The 13186-nt window shown below is 42.2% G+C and overlaps 2 protein-coding genes across 3 annotated transcripts; one reads left to right on the forward strand and one right to left on the reverse strand.

Moving 5' to 3' along the window:
• Nucleotides 1–1581: 1581 nt before the first annotated feature.
• On the reverse strand, nucleotides 1582–5425 carry LOC149278024 (type 1 phosphatidylinositol 4,5-bisphosphate 4-phosphatase). The gene is made up of 7 exons (XM_089502524.1): nucleotides 5269–5425; nucleotides 3879–4069; nucleotides 3683–3789; nucleotides 3451–3556; nucleotides 2569–2621; nucleotides 2393–2483; nucleotides 1582–1725 (listed from the first exon to the last, which is right to left on the reverse strand). Exons 1-7 carry the CDS (start codon nucleotides 5423–5425, stop codon nucleotides 1582–1584), a joined length of 849 nt encoding a protein of 282 aa, XP_089358650.1.
• Nucleotides 5426–8811: 3386 nt separating this feature from the next.
• On the forward strand, nucleotides 8812–12924 carry LOC149278025 (ER membrane protein complex subunit 4). Of its 2 annotated transcripts, none has more exons than XM_089502526.1 (5): nucleotides 8812–8891; nucleotides 9594–9705; nucleotides 9816–9969; nucleotides 11734–11894; nucleotides 12839–12924. In XM_089502526.1, the coding sequence occupies exons 1-5, from the start codon at nucleotides 8812–8814 to the stop codon at nucleotides 12872–12874; spliced, it is 543 nt and encodes a 180-aa protein (XP_089358652.1). In that variant the 3' UTR covers nucleotides 12875–12924. The 2 variants fall into 2 exon arrangements, with proteins under 2 accessions (XP_089358652.1, XP_089358653.1); XM_089502527.1 differs by having other exon boundaries at nucleotides 9597–9705.
• The last annotated feature ends 262 nt before the right edge of the window (nucleotides 12925–13186 follow it).

The following is a 13186-nucleotide window of genomic DNA, read 5'->3' on the forward strand; positions in this document are numbered from 1 at the left end:
GTAAAAGTTGCAGGAGGCACAGCAGCCCAAAAAAAAATAGAAAAATTATTTACAACCGAACAGCACAAACATAAAAATGCAAATTGGACCCTGCAAATTAACAGCCCTCCGTTACTCAAACTGTTCATTTTTTTCTCCCGCAACATACAAGATCAGAGGCTTGTACTAGATGGTAAAGGAACTAGTCCCCCCGCCTTGAACCCAAAAGGAAATTCAGGGGTATATTATTCTGCGTGGTAAACGCGAGGGAGGAAAAAGTCGGAGGCACCTTTTCCAATGTCCAGGATCTTCTTATGTACTTTTCTAGAGGTAGTGAAATTAAAAAACGTTTCTGGGCACATAGAGTGCTCCTGATTTCCGTTACAAACATAAGGAGGACGTAAAAAATAAAATTCCAGTGTTAATAGCCAACATGATATTAACCAATGTGCTAAACAACCTTTGGCTACCAAATGCATTGAGTGGTAGAGGGCACCAAACTTTAACCTCTCTGCCGGAAAACAGAATCTGTCCACCACTAGTCCTTGAGGGTCACAAGTCAGTGATCACAAAGTTTATAATTTGTGTATCAATCAGAGAAACCTACAATCATGGCCCTGAAGGTTCATGTAAGTGGTCATACCAGATGAAGTAGAATTTGGTAATATTCCATTTTAAACAACATTCCAGATTCCTGAGGACCTGCTATCAATAAATGCGGATATTGCTCCATAGGAAAATTTAGACCTTATCAGCCATGGTGAAGAGGAAAGACACCTGCAGCAGTATCTCTGGTATAAACCAGCATGAATAAGTAAGCAGTTTGGAGATGCACCGACCACCTCTTTCAGTGTATACTGCATGCCCTAGGTTACTACTAAATATTTGATGATGCTTTGGAAGGGAACAGTAATTAACAGATAACTGTTCCCTACCTATAGCAAATAGATTAAGGAATAGTTTTGTGAAGGCCTCTATGGTTAGGCTGATTGAACTCAGTCGCAGCAATGGGGGCTTAAAGTTAAATTTCCTAGCCTTTAAATTAAAAAACAAACACATCAATAACAAAAAATATGTTAAGGTGCAACAGATGATAGGATATGAACCAATGAGAAGAGAGCTTATTTAAGGGGTGTTCATCATATGAGGACCAGCTCACCAACCCCTCGGGTACTTGCTGGATGTGGCTCTGATCTTCAACGTGATGCACAGCCATCCACTTGTATATACACACACCTCCAGAGCTGCTCCTCCTTAATGTAAACATTATCCTGCATCCGCTATAACACACCGAACGGTTACAGCCCTAAAAACCAAGTCTTGGTGTCCCTAACACCCTTGAAATAAAAAAAAAAAAAATAAAAAAAAAAAAAAGGAATTAACCCCTTGGCAGCTACAGGGTTCCACAAAACACTGCAGTCCCCTGGCGGTAAAGAGGTTAGCCATGGGCAGCAGCATCTATCGGCAGAAGGATTGAGATTCTGGAACCAAAGTACAGCAGCGATGACTTCATCTCCCGGTCGAAAGCCGCTGCATTACATCCTCGCTGGTGCCCTGTGGCCATCAAGGGGAGGAACTGGAAAAAGGAAGGTCCCAACAAGCTTAAGAGAAGCTTTGTATGGGGTGGCTGACACGCATGCATGCCCAGTAAATGGCACGGCCCAAAAACACCAACGTGACCAGGAACATTATTGCCCAGGAGGCATAAATCCCACCATAACGACGGGCCAACGTCCAGGTACTAGCCTGTAGGGTTGCAAAATTAGTGAAATATTAGTTAACTGCATTGACTCTCTATACGTTTTATACACACACTAATATATATATATATATATATATATATATATATATATATATTAAAAACAAAACAATCCTATTAATAGAGGGCACACTATCATACACCACTAAACAGAATATTCACCGAAAAGATTTCAAGTGGGGCTCTCAAAAGCCCACCATTCCTGCCTGGAACTTTGTATAAAAGTTATTTAACACTAGATGGCAGCTCACAGGCAGAGTTCTCATCTCTTGATGTGCGTGTCTCCTGATTAATGTATAGTGTGTGTGGTGTGTGTGGTGTGTGTGGTGTGTGTGGTGTGTGTGGTGTGTCCCATTTAAGTTGTACAGCCCTGCATAATGTGTTGATGCTTAATAAAAAAGGTAATAGTAATAATGATCTATTTTATGTTACCTGCCTGCAACTTTCAATTCCTGAAGTACACTTTATATTCTAATGATGGCCGTTGCTTTCATTCAGTAAAAGGAAACTGCTTCTTCTATTCATGGTTGGTTTAGATTTAAACATGTTAACCCCATCACATCTGATATCAGAACACTTTATCCTTCTCGGATTTTTTTCAGCTTAATAGTACTGTGTGGATTTGTGACAGTATAGTCCCTTTCAAAAACTCACCACAAGTCCAGCTGCAGCTACGGCGAATAAAAAGCCCAACAAGAAGCAGCAGACGCAGCGCTTCCGTGGATAACGCAGTCCAATGGAGGAGCTGGGGGGAAAATATAAGACAGTTGGAGACAAGAGTCCTTCAACAACTATCAATTCTTACAAATGGCCTCATTTCCCATACTTACACTTTCCGACAGTGAGGGCAACGGGCCAATGTCCTGTCCGTAAACTCCGTCCACTGAATGAGAAACAGAAACAAATATTCAGAACAGCATAACAAATATGAAAACGATAGCATATGTGGCACTACTCTGGGTTGAACAATTAATATCCGTAGAGTAGCTGTAAAACTACATGTCCTATGATGCTAAGCAAGCACGCAGAGGCTCACTTCAACCTGGCACAGCAGCCTTGCAACAGACATGCGTCAATACAAGTTTCACCCAAGGGAGGCACTTTATATCGCACACAGAATGAGGAGACTGCTGCTTAAGCTGTGACAAATTCAGAATGCTTGGTATAATCAACCTGGGTTTATTTTTCTCAATGCGCCACACTTAACGGCAATGTATTTGCAAATATTTGCATAACAGAAAAGTAAACAGGTGTAGGTGCAAAAAGCCATCAAATATTGTCATACTAGTTTTACTAATTTTCTCAAGAAAGTCCAATTCTTTTAGAAAGATTTGAAGAATGCTAGGAAGCAGCGCTGTCCCACACCCGCCGCCTGGCGCTGGGAAGCAGCACCGTCCCACACCCGCCGCCTGGCGCTGGGAAGCAGCACCGTCCCACACCCGCAGCCTGGCGCTGGGAAGCAGAACCGTCCCACACCCGCAGCCTGGCGCTGGGAAGCAGAACCGTCCCACACCCGCAGCCTGGCGCTGGGAAGCAGAACCGTCCCACACCCGCCGCCGGGAAGCAGCGCCTCGCTCTGGAAAGCAGTGCCATCCCACACCCAGTGTCATCCCACACCCTCCGCCACGTGCTGGGAAGCAGCGCCATCCCACACCCTCCCACACCCAGGGCCCTTGCGCAGATCCATCCCACATTGTAAAAGTTTATAGTACCAGAAAATTGTTCTTGCAGTGTCCGCAGTTGACTCGCACACCTACTGGCTGTGGCTCTGGACTCAGAGGCCCTGCATGCACAGGTCCCAAATTAATGATTCGCTTACTGTAGGGAGGGAAAAAAAAGTCCTGTTAGCCAAACGTTTCCCATCCACCGCTTCTCCAGTCAGTCCTGGAGCATACCATTAAAAATGTTATTTGTCTTCTGGACATGCCACCCTACAGAGCTCACCAATATGGTCTTGGACAGGCTATTCTCTGAGACGTGACCTTACAGATCAACAGACAATTGCAAGGACAGCGCACGTATTTCTTCCCTTGTGGAGCATTCTTTATGGGCTGCAAAAAAATAACGTTGAATTATTGCACATGGACAGCTTATTTTACCGCCTTTCTTTCCCAACAATTCTTTCGCCCCAAGCCCTCACCGTTGCTTCATTGCAGACTCCACATTTCACCACGTGCTGATGCATTTTTCCCTCCACGTTGATGAGCGACTGGCAAACCCTGCAGGTTATCATGGGCGCGGAGCCGCTTTCTGGGCTTGTCAGAGGTGAATACGGAGGAGGATCTTCAGTGGGTACCACGGAGCCGTGACCTGCTGGAAATACAGGGAAACCTGGGGGGGGATAATGATGGAAAAAGGTTGAGATAAGGAAGCACAAATATTTAAAATACAAACTAAACAACTTTTTCAAACACAATATCAATAGACAAACAGCTAAGTGAGACAAAAACAGTGCTTCTGGTTTTAAAAACATTATGATGCACTCTACTATATATAAAAATTCCCTTCAGGATTTTTCAATTCCAATTAAAAATTAGTGAACTCTGACCCTCTTTACAATACGGAGCCCGTGACTGCAACGTGCTGCCATGCATGATATGAAACACGCCTGATGAGACGGGCAGGGCAGTTTCTCATTAATACTCCAATAGCACTATGTGCAGTTTAACTACACGGGGCATTTACGTTACAGACGCGTATTAACCGATTATTATTCAGTGATTAACGTCCGCTAAACCCGGCCCTCTCTGAGGACACGCAATAAATGCTGAGAAATACGGCATCTTTGGTCATTATTGTATGTTTGGTTTTTTTATGACAACATACTTTTCTACGCACATTTAAGGTGTTTTGTTAACCTGGTTTGTTTGGGACAGACCCACAGCCTGGTTTATTAATCCCCAAACACTGTGTGTCTGTGACAGTTGGAACACCACAGTACACATCTGATTAGAGCCATTACTCAATCCTGAACAAAGTGCAAGGGTCTTTTACCATGTGTGACACAGAACGACACGGTAACACGAACCTCAGATGTGTGTGTGTGTACACAATATAATACTTATAATACACACAGACATTTCTGGCATTAAACATCAATATGTAAAAGCTAATTTATATTAACGCACACATTAACGGAACGTGTGTGTGTGTGTGTGTGTGTGTGTGTGTGTGTGTGTGTGTGTGTGTGTGTGTGTGTGTGTGTGTGTGTGTGTGTGTGTGTGTGTGTGTGTGTGTGTGTGTGTGTGTGTGTGTGTGTGTGTGTGTGTGTGTGTGTGTGTGTGTGTGTGTGTGTGTGTGTGTGTGTGTGTTCCTCCACACCCCTGGTTGGTCAAGCCCATCGGCTGCTTCCTAAACCTTCTCCCCACTTCCTACATCATCCAATTAGCGATGACTATCCTCGGGCCCCGCCCATTGAAGGCGGGTCATGTCCTTCGGCTGCCGAGTACACACTACTAAGAATGTGGGGAGAAGGGGCGGGGCAAATTGAATTTGCCTGCTTAGGAAAACTACAGTGGGAGGTCCTTTACCTTGCGGCTTGTTGCTGGGGGTGGGACCGGGAACATCGTATGGAGGGGCTGTGGGGAGTGCGCTGCCCGGGGACGGCGTCCCAGGACTCTGGGCTGTCCCCATTCCGCCACCATCTCCGAGGTCCGAGAGCAGCGGGGAGCGCTCTCCATCCGTCATTTCTAACGCTCCCGTGTAACACCGGCACTTGTCTTTCAGCTGCTGCAACTGCACTCGTCTGCTGACGCACCTCACACTGCGGCTGCGCAGAGAGCGTGCGCGATGCACAGTGAAGGCTGCTACTCGGTTCAGCGCGTGCGTCAAGCTATCCGTGACGTTGCAGCATCATGTGCTCCCACTAAACAATTATTCACGTGATTTGGAATGGCTCTTTTTTTCTCAATAACTTTATGCCAAAGACAAATAAACACAAATCCAATTTTGTTTGTTCCACAATAACACGGATGTTTATGTTTAGTCATCAGTTCTGAAAACAATTAAAATATTACGCCTCAAAATAATGATTTAACATCAAAGCACCTAAAAAACCTTTTATACACAATAGATGAGATGTATAAAATAATGCTTCTTATTTTATTAGACGTTCTATTCCTCGTCTCAATAATTGACAATGCTTTGATTAATAAACAAATAGCTATTCATAGGTGATATATATGTGTGCAGAAACATGCAGTTAGAACGTTTTCTATACTGCAGATGTGCACAGTGCCAAAATTGAAATAGCAAAAAGCTCTAGTGCAATATGCAACATCATTGTATTTTTGCATACCACCCAAGTGTCCCTGTTTAGAAGGGGCAGCCCCTCTCAGGACCCAGATCCCTCTGTCCCTATTTTTTTCTCTTATGTCCCCCTTTTGTAAGAGCATGACCATATCACACAGATCCACGTTGACAAAAATGAATGCAGAAAACGGGTATATGTGGTATAAATACATTATTCTCCTTGTAAATGTTCTAAATAAACAACCATCACTAGGTTGAAAAACATATAAAGGTCCCGGCTACGCCCTTAACCACAACCCATAAAAAAACAAAAGCCTCCTTCTTTGGTTACAATAGGGAGGTACGCGTCAGAACTGTTTTTTATTATCTACAACAAAATATTTTTCCACATACAGTCAACATAGTTTATTTCACTCGTCCAAGCACCAACACTGATAAAATATATAGTAACATGTGCCTGTGAGTCCTGATTCAGATACTTAAATAGCTGTTAGTAGGTCGTGAAATGCCCGCATGTCTCATTAAATGCCATGCCTGTATCTTAAAAGGTTACTGTGACATTAAGTGTCATGGCCAATGTGGAATTGTACCATGTAAAACATTTATAATGATTTTCTTTCATTTTACATAAGCATCAATAAACACCTCCAAGGAGACAAGGATCTCTGACATAAACACAGTTTGCTTTAATACTTCCTTTGGAGCATGTTACAAAATGCGTTGAGTGTTGAACGGTGCTGAACAAATAATAACAATAATAATGTTTCTACTTTGGAAGTTACAATGATCCAGCCTGGCGTTGATTAACGAGCAAAGATTAGAATGCGTCTTTTTGAATATTTGATTGTATCTGCTTGTTTACCTGGACCAGGGCACAGCTATACCTTTTTTGTATACAATATTGTTTTGATAATCACTAAAACAAGTCCCATAATTACATAGTGAGCCAAACACAGAAGGTGGTATAGTATAACTCCAATAATTATATAGCAAGCCAGACACAGACTGTAGTACAGTAAAACTCTCCCTATATACTGAGACAGACTGAGACAGTGGTACAGTATAACTCCCATCACTATATAATGAGCCACACACTGAGAGTGGTACCGCATTGTTTTATCATGTTCATTTGCATTTTGTGTCTTTTTCACTCTCACTCACTCTTATTCACATTCTCTCACTCACATTCTTTTACATTCTCGCTCACTCTTATTCACAATCATTCATGCTCTCACTCATTCACACTTTCTACCACTCTCACACTTTCATTCATGCTATCTCACACTCTCAGACAGTCTAACTCATACTCACATTCTTTCACATGCTCACTCTCTCACCTTCTCCAACACTCTACCCCATAAAATATATATATATATACTGTATGACAAAATTTATGTGTTCTGGGAAGGCTTTCCACAAGACAATGAGGAGTGTTTCTATGGAAATTTGCACCCATTCAGCCAAATGAACATTTGTGAGGTCGGCGACTGATTTTGGACAAGGTCTGGCTCGCAATCTGTGTTCCAGTTCATCTCAAAGGTACAGCCATGCAGGAACAGGAGAGGGCCTTCCAAAACTGGTGCCACAAAGTTGAAAGCAAACAATTGTCTAAAATTTCTGTGTACTGTGGCGTTAACATTACCGTTCACTAAAACTAAAGGGCCCAAACCCCCAAAGAACAACCCCAGACCATTATTCCTCCTCCACAAACTTTACAGTAGACGCTATGCATTCTGGCAGGTTCCATTCTTTTGGAATTGGTCAATCCCAAATTTGTTTATCACACTTTCAGATAGTGAAGCGCCATTTATCACTCCAGAGAACATGTTTCCACTTGTGTCAAAGCTTGGCATAGCGATCTTCAGCTTATGTGCAGCTACCCAGCCATAGAAACCCTTTTCATGAAGCTCCCGTTTTGGTCATATAGTGTACTGTACACTCATACCCACCAAACATTTAGAAAAAAAGAAAGAGGAACATCAGGGGGAAAAAAGATGGACACAAGGAAGTTGGAGTCCCAAAGTACTAATGTTCCTAAAAAGGGACAGTTCTGAGATGTTGTAGTTAACTACATACTATGCTGTATATACTATTGTGTATATGATTATTATTATTATTAAATAATTAATTTATGAGATGTGACTTATGTGTGGATAACTTGTTACCTTCATCAGTTAGCATAAAAATGCGGCTGGAAAACTTTATAAATGGGGGTGGGGGTTAGTTTTACTTGTTATAGCACTTCAGGCACCGAAAAGCAACCGCTGCCAGGGTGCCCAAAACAAAAATGGTTGCCTCGCTTGGTGACGTAGACGGGCTTGATACCGGAAGCTAAAGGTCCTTCCGGGTACTGAAGCTAAGCGAAGTCGGGAGTGCGAGATTCCGGTTCAGTGTAAGGTAATGGAAATCTCATTAGTTATATGTTTATGTGCAGCAGAATCGTATTTCTAAAAGCTGCTTTCTACCGCGCGTACCACGACATTTATTGTTATGAATTAGCAGATTTTATGTGGGGAGCGCTGTTGTCTCGTACATTGCATTCAGACACTACATTTAAAATATGGGGGGGGGGGGGTTCGTTGTTTTTTTTTTTTTTACAATTGGCTTATTCTGTTCGATCAGCTCGTAAGTATGATAAACGCATAATTGCATATATATATATATATATATATATATATATATATATATGTGTGTATGTACACACACACACATACATACATACACACACACACACAGACATCACTTTGATTGACCTTCGTATTGTCGTTTGTGGTATCATGGTGTGAATGACTTTTCCCCCACCAGTGTCTTTATAGGGCAGCATGGCAGCTCCATCAAATTTGGTTGCAAACCGGACCCGCCGCTTCAAGTGGGCTATCGAATTTGGGAGCGGGGGAAATAGGTAAATCACCATATGCTGTGTAACGGTTACACAGTAACAGATACTGCTTAACCATTATTTATTGACATGAATAGTAATGACAGTAAAAAACATATATCTGCAACGCCTCTACACCTTCCTCTGGCTAGCGGCCAACTCTTTCCTGCCACAGATGGGCACACTTGGGTTCAGTGCTCAACCCAGCCACGGGGGGATATGCGCTGTCACCCACTTATGTCCGGTAAATCAAGATGCCATATCTCTCACTAACATGTCCATGGTGAAAGGAATAGTGAACCAGTGCCCATTGGTGGTGTACATATTGGTAATGTGTGCTAAGCAGGTAGTCATTACATGAAGTACAGTTTTTCCTTGTGTGAATAGCCAGCAGTGACTCCATTGTTCTGTACATTACAGCCAAGTTTTGTTGAGCTGTGCTGCCATCAGATGCCACTTACAGCCATGTTTTGCATCTTTTTCAGCAATATGTGGCTTGCATATGGAGTGTCTGTAAATAGGCATGCCATGAATGGCACCAGAGTTACCCTTTGAAATAAGCATGGGCTATTGCCTTGCATTAGCTGCAATTAATCGAAAGGTCATCAAAACCAATACACAAACGCCTTTAGCGTTAACGAAGCTTTTTTTAATTGTCGAGGTTTTTTTAGCCATTCTTGACATTTTCATATACCTCACATTTTCTTTGTGCTCCATCATTTGTAGGAGTCGAAGTGATAGGGGGGCTCCACAAGACAGCATGTATCCAGTGGGATATTCAGACAAACAGGTCCCCGACACAAGTGTGCAAGAGTCTGACCACATCTTAGTGGAGAAGGTAACAAATAATAAACTTGTGGTGGTGTTAACAGTGCGCAATAATGCTGTGATAGATGCTGTTGGGAATGGAGCTGCAGATTCTGCTTACTGACTCGTTCGTGTTTGCAGCGTTGCTGGGATATCGCTCTTGGACCACTCAAGCAGATCCCTATGAACTTGTTCATCATGTATATGGCCGGAAACACAATCTCCATCTTCCCAATCATGATGGTTTGCATGATGGCGTGGAGGCCTATACAGGCACTTCTTGCAACACCAGCCAGTGAGTTTTGTTCATTACTGTCTCTATAACTTTAATGCTTATTGTCTGCAACCCTCAAGTAGCAGGTGACAACTTTGTTAATTTTTTGATCTACTGTTGTGGGCTTTATAGCGTGATATATAATCCCAGTGCTTAAGGGTTGCAAACCAAACATTTAGAATAATTTACCTCTTATTTGGATGGAAATATGAGTAATTATTGAGAAGTATTTTAATAATATAAGGTATATGTTCTTAAGTGTTGTGGGTGACATCCAAAGCAGCATGACACACTACCTGCACCAATTATCTGGACATGGTGGGACATTCATGTACATGTTCTGCACATCCCAAGGACTCCAGTAGCTTGAGAAATACTTAATTGAGAAGACAATGCATGTAGTACGATAAGGATTCAGTTTTTGTTAGTGCGATATCAAAACACACCTATACATATAAAAACCTTGTCACCATTGGGTTTGTTGGTTATGTTGGATGGGACATAAACTAGAATGACCTAGAATTTCAGCCAGCAATCTGCTGGATAGTGTGGGAAGGTTCGCCACATAAGGTGTGTGTGTTAAGAAAATGGGCTTCTATGTGTTTTTAATGTAGTGCAAATAGAGTTTGCTGTATTGTGTGTGCAAGATTGCTGAAGGGCTGTTACGTAATGTTGTATACAGTCAGAGAGGCACTGCCCGATGGTATTGTGTGTCGAAAGGAGGTGCTGCCAGATGGTGTGTGCAGGAGGGGATGGGCAGCTGGAAAGTGTTGTGTGTAGGGAAGGGGGTAGATTAAAAAATAGGGAAGAGCTTGAGAGGAAAGGAAGAATGTGCAACACAAGAGGACAAAAAATGCATGGGATTTTAATAACATACCCAGGTACCTATATATAGTTGTCAAATACACAGTACTGTAGTGTATTATTGATTTGAAATTCTACTTATTCCAGTATTAGTCGTGAGTTTCCATATACCAGAATATGTGTATTTGAAATTGTAAGAAAATACTCCAGGATTGGGCATCCCCCAAAAGAAATTTTGCTCGTGTAAGCTTTAGAACTGTGCTTATAGAATAATACCAGGGCTGCAGGGATCCACATGCTGTGAAAAGCACAGGACATTTGTGGCTTGCCAGACCTCAGTATAATAGAAAGTTAATTTTGTTTATTTAGAATAAATAGATATTCCATAGAGCTACGCAATGTCAAAGTGCATGCTTGTTCCTTAATCATACTAATAAAAGCATCCTCTGAACAAACTAAAGGTGCTGGAAAGCCTACAGACTGCAAAATGCTGCATTAGAAACATAATTAGTACTGTTGAATGCTCCAAAGCAGCCAAAAAAGTAAAATGTTTCCTTATTCCCAATTTTCACCAAAAGCACTTGTCATGTAACACACAGGTAATGATTTGCTAGATGTTGCCAGAGATAAAAACAAAAAAGTTTCTTTTACAGCTTATGTTAACACAGAAGAAATAAAATTAAAGATCTGGTCTGCAGTACAGAGCACAGTTCTTATGTTATCAAGTGGAAAAACACCTTTAAACAATCATTTTTCTGCCAAACCTCTGTTCTCAGATGGACAATGGGATTTAGCCTATTTTTTTTTTTTGTATACTAATAAAGCAGTTTAAAATATATTATTCCCACAAATACCTTTAGTAAGATCTGGAACACAGTGAAGCCCTCCATAGTATTGCGTGGCTTTTTCCATTATTAAATACTTCTACGTAAGATCTTTATCGTGCAGAGATTTATTGTATTATTTGCCTGTTTCACTCAGCCTTCAAGCTCCTAGAAAGTTCTGGCCAGCGCTTCCTGCAGGGACTGGTTTACTTGATCGGGAACCTGCTTGGGCTGGCACTGGCTGTCTACAAGTGTCAGTCAATGGGGCTTCTGCCCACTCATGCATCAGATTGGTTGGCCTTCATTGAACCACCAGAGGTGAGTGTTCATGTTCTACTAGTACCACAGTCTAGAGCAGGGGTGTCCAAGTTTTTTCTGCAGTGGGCCACTTCATCAGAATTGTATACGTGCAAGGGTCGCACTCATTTTTCACTGTGAGAAAATATAGCCTTTAATAAAATATGCAGATTGAAATAAAGTAAACGACACAAAACCTGGTTGGCTGGGCATGATAGGAGTGTGATTGCTGTCAACAATCATATAGAAATTAATGGTTATTGTATTTTTTTGTCCAGTTTTAGTGCGTTAACCACACTTTTGTTAAAAGTAACACCATAATTGGACAAAAAAAAAACAACAATATGACTTGGCATGATAGGAGTGTGATTGCTAACAGCAAACACACTTTTTATACCAGGCGACCAGTAAATGCTGGAACCTAGGCATGATGGGACTGTGACTGCTGTTAGCAATCACACTCCTATCATCCCAAATCAGCCAGTACATGGTGGCTAAGTGCAGACCCCATACTGCTGGCAGCATCAATACACAAGGGGGGCAGCTAGCCAGGTTTCCGCATGTACTGGCTGACTTGGCATGATAGGAGTGTGATTGCTAACAGCAATCACAGTCCCATCATGCCTAGATTCCAGCACTTACACATCCATGCTATCACACATACAAATTCATTCCCTCAATCAGGCATACTCATTCAAACACCCACCCCCACCACCTAACCTGCACTACCGCTCTCGATGCTGCTCACAGACTTCAGCAGGGGGCGTGGCCTCCCGCTTCCTCTGTGCAGGACAATAAGACCTCCCACAAGTAAGCAGGGCTCTTGTGATCCTGGCTGCCGATCTCACGCCGGCCGCACCTCAAGGTCCCGTGGGCCGCATGTTGGACGCCCCTGGTCTAGAGTAATGATTTGTCATATCTGATACCTGTGTTATGGAAACACTGACGTACTTTTTTGTTTGTAGAGAATGGAATACTCAGGTGGTGGACTTCTATTATGAGAGAGACACACCGAATACTCAGAACTGCAAGGAACAGTAATTAGACTGACCTCAATCAGCTTGTGATTATTCCACTGTTTTTTTGTTGGTTTTTTTTTAAAGTAAATTATTGCCCTAGTCAGCTCTGGTTATCTATGTATTTCATGTTTTCCCCACTACCCTTCCGAAGAATAATAAAAAAAACAAATAAACTATCTTTATAAAACTTTTAATCTGATCTCTATCACAGAGCGTTTTAGCCCTCCCCACACTCAGGAAACAAATCACAGACACAAATTATGTTAGCGACTTGGGGAACAATTGATTTGGCGT

Source organism: Sceloporus occidentalis, unplaced genomic scaffold, assembly GCF_023333645.1.
Source record: "Sceloporus occidentalis isolate IW3139 unplaced genomic scaffold, rSceOcc1.0.p SCAF_204, whole genome shotgun sequence".
NCBI classification, from domain to species: domain Eukaryota; kingdom Metazoa; phylum Chordata; class Lepidosauria; order Squamata; family Phrynosomatidae; genus Sceloporus; species Sceloporus occidentalis.